The sequence below is a fragment of the Coregonus lavaretus genome, assembly GCF_964263955.1.
Source record: "Coregonus lavaretus genome assembly, contig: HAP1_SCAFFOLD_260, whole genome shotgun sequence".
In the NCBI taxonomy this organism is placed as follows: Eukaryota; Metazoa; Chordata; class Actinopteri; order Salmoniformes; family Salmonidae; genus Coregonus; species Coregonus lavaretus.
The window spans coordinates 63160-83240 of NW_028159512.1; the positions used below are offsets into that span (position 1 = coordinate 63160).

The following is a 20081-nucleotide window of genomic DNA, read 5'->3' on the forward strand; positions in this document are numbered from 1 at the left end:
GTAGCAGTGTTTTCAGTGGTAATCCATGTTTCCGTCAGTGCCAGGAAGTCGAGGGACTGGAGGGTGGCATAGGCTGGGATGAAGTCAGCCTTGTTGGCGGCAGAACGGCAGTTCCAGAGGCTGCCTGAGGTGTGTGGTGCGTGCAGGGACCACCAGGTTAGAGAGGCAGCAGCCACGCGGTGTGGGGCGTTTGTGTAGCCTGTGCGGAGAGGAGAGAACAGGGATAGGCAGAGGCATAGTTGACAGGCTGCAGCAGATGGCTACAATAATGCAGAGGAGATCGGGATGAAATGAACTAAACATCAGGGAAAGGAGAGAGCAGGCCTCCCTCACCAAAAAAAAAAAAATATATATAACTCTCCCAACTTCCACCTCAGAAACTATAATTGTTTCACTGAACCACCCGAGTAAAACTCTCCCAACTTCCACTTTAGAAATTAGAATTGTTGTAAACTACAGCAGACTGTTATCAGTAGCTATAATTAAGTACAGCAGCTACCAACCACCTAACGTTAATGCCTCGGATGAGGTTAGAAAAACAGCTGAATGGTAGCAGCTAGCTGGCTCAATCACAGGCACTCTTAACCATGAAATAACATTGGAAACAATTAACCATAGTTGCAAAGAGTTACCAGTAGCTACCCGCTAGCTAGCTAGCTAGCTTTGTTGGTCCAAGTAGTGGGTAGGCTAGCCTCGTGCTTCGCCGGAGTCCGCCGAATACAGTCCTTACCTACAATAATTACCTACAATAACCTTCAATAACTACCTGAGTAAGCTACCTATAATACCAAACTACAATACCTACCTACAATCTAAATACATGGTTTAAGCTTAACTCAACACCATATAAGAAGCCAAGCTTACCTTTCATAACGCAGCAACGATTAAACGTTGGGTAGCTAGCACAAAGATATTGTATTTAGCTACCACAGCCTGCTGGTAGTGTTGGCTGGCTAGCAATGGCTACTGTGTTGACTTTGTTTGAAAAACGGCGTCGCTGCGAACGAATGTAGCTGGCTAAAAGGATATTGTTTTTAGTTGCAACCGTTGCTATTAGCAACTCACCAGCTAATCCAGGAGGTGAGTTAGCTAGCTAGCTTAGTAATGAAGAGAGAGAGGTTGGACCAAGGGGTTTTCATAACCAAGTGATGAAGAGAGAGAGGTTGGACCAGGGGGTTTTCATAACCAAGTAATGAAGAGAGAGAGGTTGGACCAGGGGGGTTTCAGAACCAAGTAATGAAGAGAGAGAGGTTGGACCAGGGGGTTTTCATAACCAAGTAATGAAGAGAGAGAGGTTGGACCAGGGGGTTTTCAGAACCAAGTAATGAAGAGAGAGAGGTTGGACCAGGGGGTTTTCATAACCAAGTAATGAAGAGAGAGAGGTTGGACCAGGGGTTTTTCAGAACCAAGTAATGAAGAGAGAGAGGTTGGACCAGGGGGTTTTCATAACCAAGTAATGAAGAGAGAGAGGTTGGACCAGGGGTTTTTCAGAACCAAGTAATGAAGAGAGAGAGGTTGGACCAGGGGGTTTTCATAACCAAGTAATGAAGAGAGAGAGGTTGGACCAGGGGGTTTTCATAACCAAGTAATGAAGAGAGAGAGGTTGGACCAGGGGGTTTTCATAACCAAGTAATGAAGAGAGAGAGGTTGGACCAGGGGGTTTTCAGAACCAAGTAATGAAGAGAGAGAGGTTGGACCAGGGGGTTTTCAGAACCAAGTAATGAAGAGAGAGAGGTTGGACCAGGGGGTTTTCATAACCAAGTAATGAAGAGAGAGAGGTTGGACCAGGGGGTTTTCATAACCAAGTAATGAAGAGAGAGAGGTTGGACCAGGGGGTTTTCAGAACCAAGTAATGAAGAGAGAGAGGTTGGACCAGGGGGTTTTCATAACCAAGTAATGAAGAGAGAGAGGTTGGACCAGGGGGTTTTCATAACCAAGTAATGAAGAGAGAGAGGTTGGACCAGGGGGTTTTCATAACCAAGTAATGAAGAGAGAGAGGTTGGACCAGGGGGTTTTCATAACCAAGTAATGAAGAGAGAGAGGTTGGACCAGGGGGTTTTCATAACCAGGTAATGAAGAGAGAGAGGTTGGACCAGGGGGTTTTCAGAACCAAGTAATGAAGAGAGAGAGGTTGGACCAGGGGGTTTTCAGAACCAAGTGACCTGATCAGGAATGTATTGTTTTGTTCTCTCCCCCCCCTCTCTCTCTCTCTCCACTCTTTTCCCTCCCTTGCTCCCTCCAGATAAATTAGCCCAATGGGTACGGTAACACCCCCCTCCACGTGGCATGCTACAACGGGCATGATGTGGTGGTGAATGAGCTGATCGAGTGTGGCGCCAACGTGAACCAGGTGTACGAGAAGGGTTTCGCCCCACTCCACTTCACGGCCGCCTCGCGCCATGGGGCGCTCTGCCTGGAGCTGCTGGTGGGCAACGGGGCCCTCGTCAACATCAAGGTGAGGAGACCGGATGACCAACACTGTGTCTGAACTAAATAACACCCTATTCCCTATGTAGTGCACTACTTTTGACCAGGGGCCCATAGAGCAAGGAGCCGTGATGACACTGCCTGTGTCCCAAATGGCACCCTGATCCCTTTATAAGTACACTACTTTGGTTCAAAAAGTAGTGTACTTATAAATAGGGTGCCATTTGGGACGCACACACTGACGCAGCACATGGCTTAGTATTTGGCCCTGGTCTACATTCAAATACCAATGGAATAGGCCTAACAATGCAAACTAAATGCCATCAAGCGCTCCTCCAATACGTGTTTGATTTTGCCTGTGGTCAGCAGCACAGACTGCCGTGTGAACCATCTTTGTCTTTCTATCTGCAGAGTAAAGATGGAAAGACCCCCCTCCACATGACGGCCATCCACGGACGCTTCTCCAGATCTCAAGCCATCATCCAGAATGGTGAGTCGCTGTGAATGCTCTCAACTGAATATATATGAACCAGTAGGCTCTTCAGCATTGTCTTTTGTCTTCAAACCATGATTCACTGGCACAGAGCAATGTTACTTGCAATGTGGTTGAACATGAAGCTTCATGAGGCCTCTAGGGTCAAGTGGTTGACGTGTGTGTGTGTCTGTGTGTGTGTATGTGTGTGTGTCTGTGTGTGTCTGTGTGTGTCTGTGTGTGTGTGTGTTCTGTAGGTGCTGAGATCGACTGTGAAGAAAAGAATGGAAACACACCTCTGCACATCTCTGCTCGCTACTAATGATGGGAAGTTCGGCTCTTTTCTGAGAGCCGGCTCTTTTGACTCGGCTCCCAAAGAAGAGCCGGCTCTTTCGACTCCCGAACGGCTCTTTATTTAGGATCTTTTGTAGCCTATATTTTACCTTAACTTTGAAAAAAAATCATGGTTTATGTGTTGAAAACCCTTTTGCTTTCAGTGTTTTTATGAGAGACCTTATAATGCCTAATTCTGTGCATTTATTCTGTGACAAAACCACTCTTACATTTGTTTATTTCAATTAAACTTTTTTATTGCACAAATTAACAATAAACTTCAAACAAATCCACAGAACAGAATCAAAACCAGAACCAAACTCCAGCAAACAGCATTAGTCCTCAGGGCAGGTTGGCATTCAGGAAGATCAGATGCCTCAGCTTGGATGGGCTGATAGGCCTGATACGATTTCGCCTCTCCGTGAGTATCTGCCCTGTTTTGGAGAAGATTCTCTCAGAAGGAACTGATGTGGCAACAATACATAGTCTCCCCTCCATCACCTTCACCAGGAGTGGAAAGACTGAGGCCTTGGCCTGCCACCAGCTCAGTGGGTCTTCTGCTCTCTGGATGAGGGGCTCCTCAAGGTAGCTCCTCACCTCCATTATAGCATCAGCTGTCGGATTTCTCCTTGAAGCATCTCCTGTAGCTCTGTCATCAAAAAGCCTCCAAACAGCAGAGGTTTGCTGCTCCTCCTCCACTTGGCCCTGTAATGGTGGAGCTGGCTGGCTGCTGGGGGTGCATTTTGCTGCTGCTGCTGCACTAATCCTCTGAAGAGCTTCATCAACAGCTCTACGATCACTGAAGGCAAGTTTTTTAAACCTTGGATCCAATAAGGTAGTTTCTGAAAGGACAGTGTTGTACTCCATCCGCAGAAATTTGCGGTCCATGGCTGAACAAAGAGCTGCAACTAATTCCTTCACTTTCTGCACAGTTACTGTCCATTGGTTCTCGGCTGTCACCAGCTGCAGACCTTTGCAAAGCAGGAGCATTTTCGAGGCTGTGACATAGCTGAAGGAGAGAAAACAGCAACTTTTAGAATTTAGTTTTTTAAAAGTATGTGGCATATTATACGTGATGCATTATACTGTATGTGTTGTGTTTGCAATGTATAATAGTGACTGAATAGTAGTAGAGAAAACAATGCTTCAATGGTTCTAGGTACCTGTCTGCACTTATCTCCACAGTCACCTCCTGGAATGGTTGCAGGACGGCGCAGACCTCTTTCACCAGCTCCCATTCCTCTTGGCTTAATGGCTCAATAGATGCGTTGATGAGGGCCAGGGTGGAGATGATGGCATCTTTTATTTCAAGCATTCGTTTCAACATATCAAATGTTGAGTTCCACCTGGTGGCACACTCTTGTTTGGGCCTCAGTTCAGGAATCCCCATTTGGCGCTGTGTGGACTTTAGCTTCTGTGCTGCTACTGTGCTTTTGTGGAAAAACTCCACAACAGCCTTCACCTTATCCACGGTTGTTTTGATCACCTTCAGAGCATCTCTAACCACCAGGTTTAGTGTATGCGCCAGACATGGGTGATGGGTCCACTTCAAAACTTTTATGGCTTTGGTGATGTTTGCAGCATTATCACTCACACAGCACACCACTTTGTCCTCTACTTGCCACTCTTTTGCCACTCTTAGTAGCTCCACTGCCAAGTTTTCTGCAGTGTGTCTGTCGGTGAACTCGAAGCAGTCCAGAAGGCAAGATGTCATCTTGTAATCTTCAATAAAGTGGCAAGTGACAGACATGAAAGAGCAGGTTGTTCTGGAGGTCCAGCAGTCAGTTGTCAGGCAAACTGATGGAGCTTTTGTCACCCTTTCTTGCCATAATGCACGTTCTGTGTCATATAGTTTTGGGATCATTGTTTGGGAAAGTGTTTTTCTACTGGGTAGAGTGTATGTGGGATTTAGGGCTTTGACAAAGTTTTTCATTCCTTTGTCCTCCACAATGGAAAAGGGTTGAAAATCAGAAGCTACCATTTTAGCCAACTCATCATCAATACTGTGCTGTTTGGCTGGGGTCATCAGTTTAGGTAAAAACTGACTTATTTTGCTTTGAGTTGCAGTAGGAGAGGTTATACTTGCACGCATGGGGATGGCAGTAGACGTTACAGCAGCTGTTGTTCTGGTATGAGACACACCAGGATCAGTAGATGGTGAGCTGGCTTGCCCTCTCTCCTCTAACTGCACTGTAGGATGGACAGTTCTTGTATGTCTATGCAGGTTTGTGGTGGAACCTGCTCTTATAGTGACCTTCGTTTTGCAGTGAAGGCACTCTGCTTTCTTGTTCCCAATATCTTTAAACTGCAGCCAGATGCTGCTTCGCTTTCTAGTGTCACTCATAGTTAAACGACACGACAATGCAAGACGCACACACGCTCCTCAGTCCGCTCTGTCTCTCTCTTCACTTGCAGTGGAGTCAAGTGGTGTGTCTGCCCCGCCCCCTCTCTGTTTACACATCCTTAATTCTCACGTGAATGCCGCATGCTGGTCGCCATGCTGGCCAATCATAACAGACCTCTGTGAAAGTGAAACCTAAGCAGCGAATGGGCAAAAAACTGGGAGCTCTCAGAGCCGATGCTTGTGCGCATGACCCATCAATACTCGCTACGGCCATGAGTTACTCATCAATACACTCATCACGAACGGAGCTGACACAGCCAAGTGAGAACACACACAGTTTCCAGCAAAAATGCAACATGCATCTGCAATTCTGTCATTGACCGAATTCCCGCTTGGAGACTATGCTCAACACATTGTGGTGTGTGGGGGGTTGATAGACAGGGCATTGCAGCATGCTGATGTGTTGATCTGCTGTGGGGTTTAATGAGGACTGTGATGTGGTGCTGTTTCCAATCTTAGCTGAATCAACTGTAAGTCGCTCTGGATAAGAGTGTCTGCTTAAAGTCTAAAATGTAAAAATGTGTTGCAGGCGAGGCGTCCATGGGATGTTCCGCCTCCACCTGTCTGCTCTCAGTGGGTTCTCTGACTACTGTCGGAAGCTCCTCTCATCAGGCTTTGATATAGACACCCATGACGACTTTGGAAGGACCTGTTTACATGCTGCAGCAGCTGTTGGGTGAGTGGACTGGTCCAGGCTTTACACCAAGGAATATTTAGTTCATGAACTGGAAAGCCACCAGAAAGAACAAACACATATTCACACTCTTACATTTCACATTGTTTAGCAGTATAAAAAAATCGTATAGATCATTAGTGCAGTATAATTTCTGTATAATGTGGTTCCATGCCATGGTGGTATTGACTTGCGCTCTGGTCTAAATTGTCTTTATATCTTCTTGAAAGAGAAGAGAAACCTGCAAACTGCTCTTGCTAGTATCACTTTTTATTATTGCTTTTATTAGCATTATAAAAACAGTGATACTAGCAAGAGCAGTGTACGGGTTTCTCTTTTCTTTAAGGTTCTCATTGTTACCATCCACCTGATAGCTCAGATGTGAAAGGGCCTTTCTGAACTTGATATCTTGTTACCATCCACCTGATAGCTCAGATGTACGAGAGCCTTTCTGAACTTGATATCTTGTTACCATCCACCTGATAGCTCAGATGTACGAGAGCCTTTCTGAACTTGATATCTTGTTACCATCCACCTGATAGCTCAGATGTACGAGAGCCTTTCTGAACTTGATATCTTGTTACCATTCACCTGATAGCTCAGATGTACGAGGGCCTTTCTGAACTTGATATCTTGTTACCAGGAACCTGGACTGTCTGAATCTGCTGCTCAACACAGGGGCAGACTTCAACATAAAGGACAGCTTCGGAAGGTCTGTCTGTGGCATCAAATAACTTTCATATGTGATCTTTATGATAATGGGGAATATAGTATAGGGGCATATAGGAATTATTATGGGAAATATTGTGCGGCAGGTAGCCTAGCGGTTAAGAGCGTTGGGTCAGTAACCGAAAGGTTGCTGGTTCAAATCCCCTAGCTGACTAGGTGAAAAATGTGTCTATGTGCACTGCAGCAAGGCACTTAACCCTAATTGCTCCTGTAAGTCGCACTGGATAAGAGTGTCTGCTAAATAATGTAAAATGTAAATGTTTTACAGCTCCAATAAGTTGTTTCTGTTGTTGATGTTGAATGGTTTCTGTGCGTTCTTCTAGGAGTCCTCTGCATTATGCGGCAGCCAATTGTAACTACCAGTGTCTGTTTGCCTTGGTGGGGTCTGGGGCCAGTGTGAACGATCTGGATAAAAGGGGTTGCACCCCGCTCCACTACGCTGCTGCCTCCGACACAGACGGAAAGTACGTCTCACACCTCTCTTACTGTTGTGTGTGTTGTGGTGCCATGACCTTTCACATTTCACTGTAGTCTGGAGAGTATGTTGTGGTGCCATGACCTTTCACATTTCACTGTAGTCTGGAGAGTATGTTGTGGTGCCATGACCTTTCACATTTCACTGTAGTCTGGAGAGTATGTTGTGGTGCCATGACCTTTCACATTTCACTGTAGTCTGGAGAGTATGTTGTGGTGCCATGACCTTTCACATTTCACTGTAGTCTGGAGAGTATGTTGTGGTGCCATGACCTTTCACATTTCACTGTAGTCTGGAGAGTATGTTGTGGTGCCATGACCTTTCACATTTCACTGTAGTCTAGAGTATGTTGTTGGCCGTGTTTGAATACATACTAGTGTTAAATCTGCAGTGTGAAAGCTTGGCCACGTCTCCTTTGGGAAAGTGTCTCTGCTTGCTTATCTGTCTGTCTTGATGTTGGTATAATGATTAGTGAACTCTTGACCTCTGACCTCTAGGTGTCTGGAATATTTGCTGCGAAACGACGCTAACCCAGGGATCAGGGACAATCAGGGCTACAACGCAGTCCATTACGCGTCTGCGTACGGACACCGCCTCTGTCTGGAGCTGGTGAGTCAGAACCACAGGGGACTAGACGCCCTGCATTCACAGACCATTTTGTCTGCGTCCCAAATGGATGTAGGGCCCATAGGGCTCTGGTCAAAAGTAATGCACTATATAGGGAATAGGGTGCCATTTGGGACAGACGTTGATATTCAGTAGGTTTTAAGGTGTGGTTGCATGTTTGTCGTGGCCGCATCGTCACTCTTGATGTTCTTTTTCCAGATTGCAAGTGAAACACCTTTAGATGTGGTAAGTACCAGTTGGTTACTTTTCCTCACACTAGCTTGTTTAAGATACGAATGCAACACCCCAGTATGTCTGCAGGGGCTGGTCACTGAGATTTACAACATGAAACATGCTACTAGACTAACCTTCAAAGTAAATATGTTACAAGTCTAAACTGGCCCGTCCTTGTCTTTCCCCAGCTAATGGAAACCTCAGGGACAGACATCCTGAACGACTCTGATGTCAGAGCTCCCATCAGCCCCCTACACTTAGCTGTGAGTAAAGCCTACCTGCTCCTGTAGGGGTCTCGCCACATGACAAATGGCACCCTATTCCCTATTTAGTGCACTACTTTTGACCAGAACCTTATGGGCCCAGATCAAAAGTACTGCACTACATGGGAAATAGGGTGCTATCTGGGATGCAGGCATGGTGTTGTTTTTCCACGAAAAGTTGATTGTCCAGACACTCACACACCATGTTCCTATCTGTTCCTGATTAGTGTAAAATACATGCATATTTTGACACGGTGATGATGAGGATGATTTCCTTATTTTGCCATTTGAGTTAATCAACCTCCAACAGAGGAGTAGTAGTGTGTTTGTTTCTAAATCTCACGCTTGGCAGGGACCTTCGATGTTGATGCTGGGCGGGAGAAAAAATGGGCACCCGATTTGAGAGACACTGGTCTACTTTAGAGGTCTAGGACTGTTTCTGTTCAGGCATACCACTGGTCTACTATAGGACATTGATTATATTAAGAGTGTATATCTGTTCAGGCATACCACTGGTCTACTATAGGACATTGATTATATTAGGAGTGTATTTCTGTTCAGGCGCACCACTGGTCTACTATAGGACATTGATTATATTAGGAGTGTATATCTGTTCTGGCATACCACTGGTCTACTATAGGACATTGATTATATTAGGAGTGTATATCTGTTCTGGCATACCACTGGTCTACTATAGGACATTGATTATATTAGGAGTGTATATCTGTTCAGGCGCACCACTGGTCTACTATAGGACATTGATTATATTAGGAGTGTATTTCTGTTCAGGCGCACCACTGGTCTACTATAGGACATTGATTATATTAGGAGTGTATATCTGTTCTGGCATACCACTGGTCTACTATAGGACATTGATTATATTAGGAGTGTATATCTGTTCTGGCATACCACTGGTCTACTATAGGACATTGATTATATTAGGAGTGTATATCTGTTCTGGCATACCACTGGTCTACTATAGGACATTGATTATATTAGGAGTGTATATCTGTTCTGGCATACCACTGGTCTACTATAGGACATTGATTATATTAGGAGTGTATATCTGTTCTGGCATACCACTGGTCTACTATAGGACATTGATTATATTAGGAGTGTATATCTGTTCTGGCATACCACTGGTCTACTATAGGACATTGATTATATTAGGAGTGTATATCTGTTCAGGCATACCACTGGTCTACTATAGGACATTGATTATATTAGGAGTGTATATCTGTTCTGGCATACCACTGGTCTACTATAGGACATTGATTATATTAGGAGTGTATATCTGTTCTGGCATACCACTGGTCTACTATAGGACATTGATTATATTAGGAGTGTATATCTGTTCAGGCATACCACTGGTCTACTATAGGACATTGATTATATTAGGAGTGTATATCTGTTCAGGCATACCACTGGTCTACTATAGGACATTGATTATATTAGGAGTGTATATCTGTTCAGGCATACCACTGGACTTTGCTTCAGACTGTGTGTTTGTTTCCATTCAGGCGTACCACGGCCACCACCATGCTATGGAGGTCCTGGTTCAGTCTCTGCTGGATCTAGACGTGAGGAACAGCCAGGGGCGCACCCCTCTGGACCTGAATGCCTTTAAAGGCCATGTGGAGTGTGTTGACGTCCTCATCAACCAGGGAGCCTCCATCCTGGTTAAAGACTTCACCCTGAAGAGGACCCCCATCCACGCTGCAGGTACGCATAGGATATCACGTAAGACCTAGAGATTCTGTAATTCAAAAGTTTTCCTTACCAAGATGGACATTTGTTTGGTCATGTTGCTAGGACGCCAATGTCCACTCTAGGGATATTATATAGCATAGTGTGAAAATGCCCACTACACACTGATCTAAGGTCATTTTTTGTCATTATTGCTGAGGATCTGGGGAGGGTAAGCTGATCCTAGATCAGTGCACAGGGGGACTTCTATCCAGAGCCAGGTACACAGCTAGCAGGTGACAGGCTTCGAGGGCCTCAGCCCCAAAATGTTTTATTATCTGCTGTGTTAACATCATGAGGATGTCATCTACCAATACCACTGTTCTAGAAATCTGTCTGTTCATGTGAAGATAAAAGTCGTCCAGCAATCAGCTCATATCCTCTCTGTTTAGCCTCCTCTAGCTACCAACGGTCAATCATCTCACATTCTTATATCCTCTCTGTTTAGCCTCCTCTAGCTACCAACGGTCAATCATCTCACATTCTTATATCCTCTCTGTTTATCCTCCTCTAGCTACCAACGGTCATTCGGAGTGTTTGCGTTTGCTGATTGGAAATGCTGACCTCCAGAGTGCAGTGGACGTTCAAGACGGGAATGGACAGTAAGTCAATTGGGTTTTGGATACAATTCCTGAAATAAAGAGATTTTGACACTAGGTCTACGTCCCAAATGGCACCCTATGCCCTACTTGGTGCACTACTTTAAACCAGAACCCTATGGGCTCGGGTCAAAAGTAGTGTACCATATAGGGAATAGGTTGCCATTTGGGACTCAGCCTGGTTATTACCAGTTTGTAATATGACCTTGTTGTCTTGTGTATCAGAACCCCTCTGATGCTGTCGGTGCTGAGCGGACACACAGACTGTGTGTACTCACTGCTCAACAAGGGAGCCAGCGTAGAAGCCAAAGACAAGTGGGGCAGAACAGCGCTACACAGAGGGGTGAGGAGGAGAGCTGGCTGTATACGCTCACACACAGAAAGAGACGGGGAGGCTCAAATATACATATTATCTTCAGAAAAGTAGTTGTCCATGGGTAGTGGTGTATTCATCCCTGTAGGGGGACCTGCCTCCAGACATCATTTGTAATAATTGATGATTCATTATTATATCATTGATTATTAGTTATTCAAATCCATTCTTGTCTCCCCGCCCTTCCTCCCAGGCGTTGACGGGTCATGAGGAGTGTGTGGAGGCCCTGCTGCAGCACAGCGCCAGCTTCCTGGTTCGGGACTGTAAGGGGCGGACCCCTGTCCACCTGGCGGCGGCATCCAGACACATCGGGGTGCTGGGGGGGCTCCTACACGCCGCCCAGTCAGTGGAGACCCTCCCCGTCATCACAGACAACCAGGGCTACACGCCACTACACTGGGCCTGCTACAACGGTACGTACTGGACTAACGGAACACTAGATCTTTTCTGATTTTCTCTCTTCAGCACCGTAAACATGTCCCTGAATTAGGCAGGCCATACAACTAGGGGTGTAACGATTCGATTTGTATCACGATTCGTGGTTGTCGATACGATTCAAGGACGATATTGGTTCATTTAGAACGATACGATCCGAAACGATTCAGTGACTTGAAATCGATTCAGTAACCTTTTAGCCAAAAATTCAACCAGTGTGACTGAAATAAATACCTGGATACTGGACAGTGCAGGTGAAGTTTCCTAGATTCCTGTTCCTTGTAAGGACCGCAATGGTGGCTTGATAATTTCTCGCTCGTCGGCTTCTCCTCTGTCGTCCGCCATGCTATGTTTTGTTGTCTTTGCGCCTTTGCGCTGCTGCTGGCGTGGGGCGATGACGTCACGGATAGGCAGACTGAATCGAGTAATGTTTAAAGCCTTTATCATTAAAAGTGCTAAGAAAAAACATCCATATAAAGTCTGACGTGCTTAAATCCAATGGGTTATTTCCTAGTATCGATACAATCGATTTATTACATTTTAAAACGATGTTAGAGTGATATATGTTGTCCAAAAGGCCAACTCGCCGAGCACAGATCGATGTAGTTGGATCATAGGAATATAAATCGATACATCGATGTAGTAGATGGATCGTTACACCCCTACATACAACGGTACGTACTGACTAACTGGACTGTAGCTCTGTTCTCTCCTCCATGAAGTGTACACTCATTCACTCCCTCTTGTGGCTTGAAAAGCATTCGATTGGTGTGGACGGAGCCATGTGGGGGAATGAACAAGACTACAACAGAATTAGGGGTTATGACTCTCAGTGGAGGACCTTACACTGAAACAGGACTTTGTCAGGGATTGACATAGCATATGTTGTAGCTAAAACATATTTTGTGACTTCACCATTGTCAGATGTGTAGCTTTCTCTGAGAGTATTGTTGTGGTCTGCAGCGACGTCATCTTTTTCCGGTATGAATCAATCTTCCACTAGGCCATGACACGTGTGTAGAGGTGCTGCTGGAACAGGAGGTTTTCCACAAGACCGAGGGCAACTCGTTCAGCCCCCTCCACTGAGCTGTGATCAATGACAACGAGGGGGCTGCAGAGATGCTGATTGACACTCTGGGGCCGGCCATTGTCAACGCCACTGACACCAAGAACCGGTAACTACAGCACATGACAAAGTCCTTTTCTTCTGGAGAATAATGTTGTCTTGGGAATAAAATGACCTCTGGGGTTGGATGAGGGATTGTAGATTACTTTTAATACATCTATTAGTGATTTTATATTTCTATGGTATAAACAGGGTTAATTGAACAAACTTGTTTACAACAGTCCTACATGATATCGGTGAAATAAGTTTCCTCTCTCTCCAGGACCCCCCTGCATGCGGCGGCTTTCACGGACCACGTGGAGTGTCTTCAGCTGCTGCTAGGCCACAACGCCCAGGTCAACTCCCCCGATGCCTCCGGGAAGACCTCCCTCATGATGGCTGCTGAGAACGGACAAACCAACGCTGTCGGTACGCAGCCCCCTCTCCTCCGCTTTGCCTCGCCCAGCCGGCTTAAGTTCAACATGTCTGTTTTACATTTTAATAAGTCGCTTAATTTCCTAATTGAGTTTCTTTATGTTTCTCTGTCTGTGTCAGAGCTGTTGGTGAGCAGTGCCAAAGCAGAGCTCACCCTGCAGGATGCAGTCAAGAACACTGCTCTTCATCTGGCCTGCAGTAAGGTGAGCATCCCCACATGAAGATGACGTTCATCTGAACAGTTGGCTCTCTCTGGTTGAAATGTTGGTCTGACATGTTTGACTCTGGTTTTTAAAGGGGCATGAAACCAGTGCTTTGTTGATATTGGAGAAGATTACAGACAGGAACCTCATCAACTCGACTAACGCAGCCTTACAGACGTACGTATGGTTCAGCTGTATTAATTGGGCCAGAAGAATTAGAAGAAGTGCACTATATAGGGAATAGTCTGGCATTTGGGAGGTATCCTCATTTGCTGCTGGCTAATCTGACGGTACTTTCTCCTCAGGCCGTTACACGTTGCAGCCAGAAATGGTCTGACGGTGGTGGTTCAGGAGCTACTAGTGTGCTCGCAGTCGATGAGAATGGTAAGATCCATAACGCTAACACCGTTTTCTTCTGTACTTCTCTTCTCAATGTGTCCACAAATGTTTCTCTCTAGTCCACTGCTTGGTTATTGTCTTAACTTTGTATCTCCTAGCCTGGTGTTATTTCATGTTTTTCACCAAAAGTGTTATAGTAAACGGTGATGCTCCTGAAGTGACCCTCTGCTGTTCTGTTTGAACCCCTCAGGTTACACGCCTGCCTTGGCCTGCGCCCCCAACAAAGACGTGGCGGACTGCCTGGCGCTGATCCTGGCCACCATGATGCCCGTGTCCCCCTGCAACCCGGCGCCCAGCCTGTCCTTCAGTGCCATTAACCACTACACCACCAGCCCCTCCAAGAGTGTGACCTTCGACAGCCTGCCCGTGCTGCGCAGCGAGCACAGCTCCTACTGCAGCTTCAACAACATCGGCCACCGCGACCACGATGGAGGCTTCTACAAGGATGAGGAACTCAACGACTCAGACTCAAAGACATACTGAGGGGGGTGGTGGTCGCTGCCCAGGAGAGGAGCCAAGGGCAGGCGGATGGACAGTGAAGTGGGGCAGAGGCCACAAACAAATCCACACATACACACCGTGTCTTAAATCACCACAGCCAGCTTTGGGAGGGCACGAGCCGAGACAGTCCGCACAGGAGCCTTAAGAGTCCCGCAGTTGGAGAGAGAGAAATGGAGGGAGGGAGGGAGGGAGAGGGGGAGGCACAACAGGCTGGCTGGCCACACTCATCCTCTCATACCACCAGGTGTCCTTCCAGCAGATACTGGACTTCAGAGGAACTGCTGCTGCTATACCCCACCTTTACCTTTACCCACAAAGGTCCTAAACGGTAGAAACTGTCCAGCCAACAGACAGACGGACACCTTATGACGGCAATAACCTGTAGTCCAAGGGGATAGTAGCACTTCACTGAGTGAAAAACAGACATGGACCAAAAGATGTGGAAGAAGCCTTTTCAAAACCTGTTTTGACAGTAGAAATGGGATTGAGCGTTTTGGCCTGAGAAAAAACATAAGGAGTGATGTTTCATTTAAAGTTTTATGAGAGTGATGGTCATGTTTATCCGCACACTAAGACAGTCAGAACGCACCTAGCCTCTTGTCTGTAATCCATGTGGGAGGAGGGGAAATCATTTATTTTTTATGAACAAACATTTTAATAAAATCATTCATGTCTTAAGCTCCTGACCCTCTGTGGGAACCAAAGAATCGTAGTATTTGCTCTCATGAGTAATTTCAAAGAATTTCCATCCCCAATGGCACCCTATTCCCTTTATAGTACACTACTTTTGACCAGGGCCATAGGGTTCTGGTCAAAAGTAGTGTACTCTATAAAGAATAGGGTGCCATTTAGATTTTGCATTTGTATGTGAGCGACAGGACTTTTTACATTTGCGTTATTAAACCTACCTGTCCTTTGCCCTCTAGAAAATATTTTAGAAAGTAAATTATTAATTCATGTATTCTTTCTTGTGATATTTATGTCATCATTTTGTGCCTTCTTTAGTTACTGAGGGGAGGTTAGGAGAGTAGGGGCAGCTGTATGAGCGAAAACAATGATGCACACTAAGTACTACAACGTTTGTGAAAAGCACTGATACTATTCCGAGGCATACGAGGGGGAAAACATGCCTCCCTTGGAGAGGAGAAACACTGTAAACCAATGGTAGGACAGCAGCATTTAGATTTTCTTCTGTTGAAAAAAATATATATATATTATTTGTCTTGGTCTTATAATCAATGTATTTTGACAGGTTTTGCTTGCTTAACTTCTTCAAAAAAATGAAACCACTCAATCCTTTTATGTGATTGCTTGTTCAAACCCCCGTTTTTGTCTCTTTGAAAATAATTTTAACTGGAAATATGTACAATACATATGCTATGTTCGTCAAATCAGGATCAGGAGGTTCACAGGTTTTTTCGTGTCCTTTTTTTTCTTTAAAAGGATGAAACTAGCATGTACATATGAAATAGTGACTGAATTCGAAACTCCCATGAATTCTTTCAGTATCTGAAGATTGCTGTATATTTTATGAGTAATAAAATAAAGAAATGAGTTATGTTATTTAATAATGAACTATGGGTTATCTGTTTTATGTGACAACCGCAGTATCAATTTCTAGGTGACAGTGGTGCTAATCCCAAAAGAAAGGCTACATACAACAAGGAACAAGAAGTCTATTGGCAAAGTGATGAATATTGCATGTACCTTGGCCTAACGGTGTGGGTTATGTATTTTATTTTTCATGGCATCCTCAACATTACAGTTTTAAGGGCAACAATAGCCTACATTTGTTTACAACTCGCAGGATTTCCATACATGAGCTTTCAACAACACAGAGTGTTGCATCAGCACGAGATCGAAAGTGTGTCAAATCTGTACAGGTCATTGTTACGTCATCACTGATAAATGTTGAAACTGATCAAAAACCGCTGGAGCAGTTCAGTCTAATCCTCCCTAGTGCTGGAGGATTGCGTTTGTTTTCGCTCTGGATGCGCGTTCATTTTGGCAAGGAAATGTGCTGATTTTGCAAGGAGATGGAGAATAAAGAGTTCAAGGTAGACATGTTATTTATTTTTAAATCTTCAATTATATTAATTACTGTGGATTAAATATTGTTTAACAAATGAAATAATGTGCTATTCATGCTGTAATATCAAACTAGAAAGTATATGGCCGGGGAGTCATGAGAGTTGGCTAAAGGTACAGTAGGGTCAAATGGGGGTCAAAGGTTATGACAGCACCTTCATAAATTCGTCCAAAATGGCACCCTATTCCCTATGTAGGCTAGTGTACTACTTTTGACCAGGAGCCATAGAAGGGTTGGCTGACGTCACGAAAATGATGCTCGCGCATCGATGGCCGGAAGTCGTGTATCTTGTTATGATTCTGTACCTCAGCTAACAACAAGCTGCCATGTGGGGAATCGTAGCTCTATGGCATGTTTCAGCTCGTTGTATGGTGTTATTGATACCATGTCTTGTTTTGAGGTGTTTTGACTGATATCATGTCTATGCAATGACTAGAATTCGCTACCTAGCTAACCAACAACAACTGTAACAATGTATTTGAGACGAGTTCATTGTTCAAATGTATTTATGTTTGCATTAAACATTTAGAGACTAAATATAGTTTACATGTTGTCTAAGTCAAACCCTGTCTATTTTGCCCCATAGTTGCATGCCAGTTTTGTTGCTAAACAACCAACCCCTCTATAGAGTGTTACAGTGGAGGTGTGATAATACCCATAAAACCTAGCGGTCAAACAGGGAAATGGTTCCAATCGTTTTTCCACCATTAATTTTTCCCATAGGCGATTTTAGAAACACATAAAATAAGGGCTGTATTTCGTGTAGGCTTTTATTTTTATTTTATTTTTATTTATTTCACCTTTATTTAACCAGGTAAGCCAGTTGAGAACAGGTTCTCATTTACAACTGCGACCTGGCCAAGATAAAGCAAAGTAGTGCAATAAAAACAACACAGAGTTACATATGGGGTAAAAAAACATAAAGTCAGAAATACAACAGAAAATATATATACAGTGTGTGCAAATGTAGCAAGTTATGGAGGTAAGGCAATAAATAGGCTATAGTGCAGAATAATTACAATAGTATTAACACTGGAATGCTAGATGTGCAAGAGATTATGTGCAAATAGAGATACTGGGGTGCAAAAGAGCAAAATAAATAACAATATAGGGATGAGGTAGTTGGGTGGGCTAATTTCAGATGGGCTGTGTACAGGTGCAGTGATCGGTAAGGTGCTCTGACAACTGATGCTTAAAGTTATTGAGGGAGATAAGAGTCTCCAGCTTCAGAGATTTTTGCAATTCGTTCCAGTCATTGGCAGCAGAGAACTGGAAGGAATGGCGGCCAAAGGAGGTGTTGGCTTTGGGAATGACCAGTGAGATATACCTGCTGGAGCGCAGACTACGGGTGGGTGCTGCTATGGTGACCAATGAGCTAAGATAAGGCGGGGATTTGCCTAGCAGTGATTTATAGATGGCCTGGAGCCAGTGGGTTTGACGACGAACATGTAGTGAGGACCAGCCAACAAGAGCGTACAGGTCACAGTGGTGGGTAGTGTATGGGGCTTTGGAGACAAAACGGATGGCACTGTGATAGACTACATCCAGTTTGCTGAGTAGAGTGTTGGAGGCTATTTTGTAAATGACATCGCTGAAGTCAAGGATCGGTAGGATAGTCAGTTTTACGAGGGCATGTTTGGCAGCATGAGTGAAGGAGGCTTTGTTGCGAAATAGGAAGCCGATTCTAGATTTAACTTTGGATTGGAGATTCTTTATGTGAGTCTGGAAGTTGAGTTTACAGTCTAACCAGACACCTAGATATTTGTAGTTGTCCACATACTCTAGGTCAGACCCGTCGAGAGTGGTGATTCTAGTTGGGTGGGCGGGTGCTAGCAGCGTTCGATTGAAAAGCATGCATTTAGTTTTACTAGTGTTTAAGAGCAGTTGAAGGCTACTGAAGGATTGTTGTATGGCATTGAAGCTCGTTTGGAGGTTTGTTAACACAGTGTCCAATGAAGGGCCAGATGTATACAAAATGGTGTCGTCTGTGTAGAGGTGGATCTGAGAGTCACCAGCAGCAAGAGCGACATCATTGATATACACGGAGAAAAGTGTCGGCCCAAGAATTTAACCCTGTGGCACCCCCATAGAGACTGCCATAGGTCCAGACAACAGGCCCTCCGATTTGACACACTGAACTCTATCTGAGAAGTAGTTGGTGAACCAGGCGAGGCAGTCATTTGAGAAACCAAGGCTATTTAGTCTGCCAATAAGAATGCGGTGGTTGACAGAGTCGAAAGCCTTGGCCAGGTCGATGAAGACGGCTGCACAGTACTGTCTATTATCAATCGCGGTTATAATATCGTTTAGGACCTTGAGCGTGGCTGACGTGCACCCGTGACCAGCTCGGAAACCGGATTGCATAGCGGAGAAGGTACGGTGGTATTCGAAATGGTCGATGATCTGTTTGTTAACTTGGCTTTCGAATACTTTCGAAAGGCAGGGCAGGATGGATATAGGTCTGTAGCAGTTTGGATCTAGAGTGTCACCCCCTTTGAAGAGGGGGATGACCGCGGCAGCTTTCCAATCTCTGGGGATCTCAGACGTTATGAAAGAGAGGTTGAACAGACTAGTAATAGGGGTTGCGACAATTTCGGCGGCTAGTTTTAGAAAGAAAGGGTCCAGATTGTCTAGCCCAGCTGATTTGTAGGGGTCCAGATTTTGCAGCGCTTTCAAAACATCAGCTGTCTGAATTTGTGTGAAGGAGAAGCGGGGGGGGCATGGGCAAGTTGCAGCAGAGGGTGCAGAGTTGGTGGCCGGGTTAGTGGTAGCCAGATGGAAAGCATGGCCAGCTGTAGCAAAATGCTTGTTGAAATTCTCGATTATTGTAGATTTATCGGTGGTGATAGTGTTTCCTAGCCTCAGTGCAGTGGGCAGCTGGGAGGAAGTGCTCTTATTCTCCATGGACTTTACAGTGTCCCAAAACTTTTTGGAGTTAGTGATACAGGATGTAAATTTCTGTTTGAAAAAGTTAGCCTTTGCTTTCCTGACTGCTTGTGTATATTGGTTCCTAACTTCCCTGAAAAGTTGCATATCGCGGGGGCTATTTGATGCTAATGCTGTACGCCACAGGATGTTTTTGTGCTGGTCAAGGGCAGTCAAGTCTGAGGAGAACCAGGGGCTATATCGGTTCTTAGTTCTGTATTTTTTGAATGGGGCATGTTTATTTAAGATTGAGAGGAAATTACTTTTAAGGAACAACCAGGCATCCTCTACTGACGGAATGAGATCTATATCCATCCAGGATACCTGGGCCAGGTCAATTAGGAAGGCCTCCTCGCTAAAGTGTTTTAGGGAGCGTTTGACAGTGATGAGGGGTGGCCGTTTGACCGCGGACCCGTTACGGACGCAGGCAATAAGGCAGTGATCGCTGAGATCCTGGTTGAAGACAGCTGAGGTGTATTTAGAGGGTATGTTAGTCAGGATGATATCTATGAGGGTACCCATGTTTACGGATTTAGGGTTGTACCTGGTAGGTTCGTTGATAATTTGCGTGAGGTTGAGGGCATCTAGCTTGGATTGTAGGATGGCTGGGGTATTAAGCATATCCCAATTTAGGTCACCAAGCAGTACAAACTCT

At 45.0% G+C, this 20081-nt stretch overlaps 1 protein-coding gene and 1 pseudogene across 2 annotated transcripts in view; one reads left to right on the top strand and one right to left on the bottom strand.

Annotated features, from left to right (window-relative positions):
* Positions 1-3474: 3474 nt before the first annotated feature.
* LOC311122780 (E3 SUMO-protein ligase ZBED1-like) lies at positions 3475-5622 on the bottom strand. Its single transcript, XM_084197098.1, has 2 exons — positions 4396-5622; positions 3475-4241 (listed from the first exon to the last, which is right to left on the bottom strand). Exons 1-2 carry the CDS (start codon positions 5574-5576, stop codon positions 3575-3577), a joined length of 1848 nt encoding a protein of 615 aa, XP_084053224.1. The 5' UTR covers positions 5577-5622; the 3' UTR covers positions 3475-3574.
* A 95-nt stretch (positions 5623-5717) lies between these two features.
* Positions 5718-20081, top strand: part of LOC311122778 (2-hydroxyacyl-CoA lyase 1-like) — a 30399-nt pseudogene continuing 16035 nt past the window's right edge. Inside the window, exon 1 of the transcript in view lies at positions 5718-5755. The product of the transcript in view is annotated as a 2-hydroxyacyl-CoA lyase 1-like (transcript). The remainder of the gene's footprint in view (positions 5756-20081) is intronic.

Coding starts and splice junctions, on each gene's coding strand:
- LOC311122780 (XM_084197098.1), bottom strand. CDS start 5,576: ATGAGTGACACTAGAAAGCGAAGCAGCATCTGGCTGCAGTTTAAAGAT. Junction 4,242..4,395: donor GTGGAGATAAGTGCAGACAG/GTACCTAGAACC, acceptor TCTCTCCTTCAG/CTATGTCACAGCCTCGAAAA.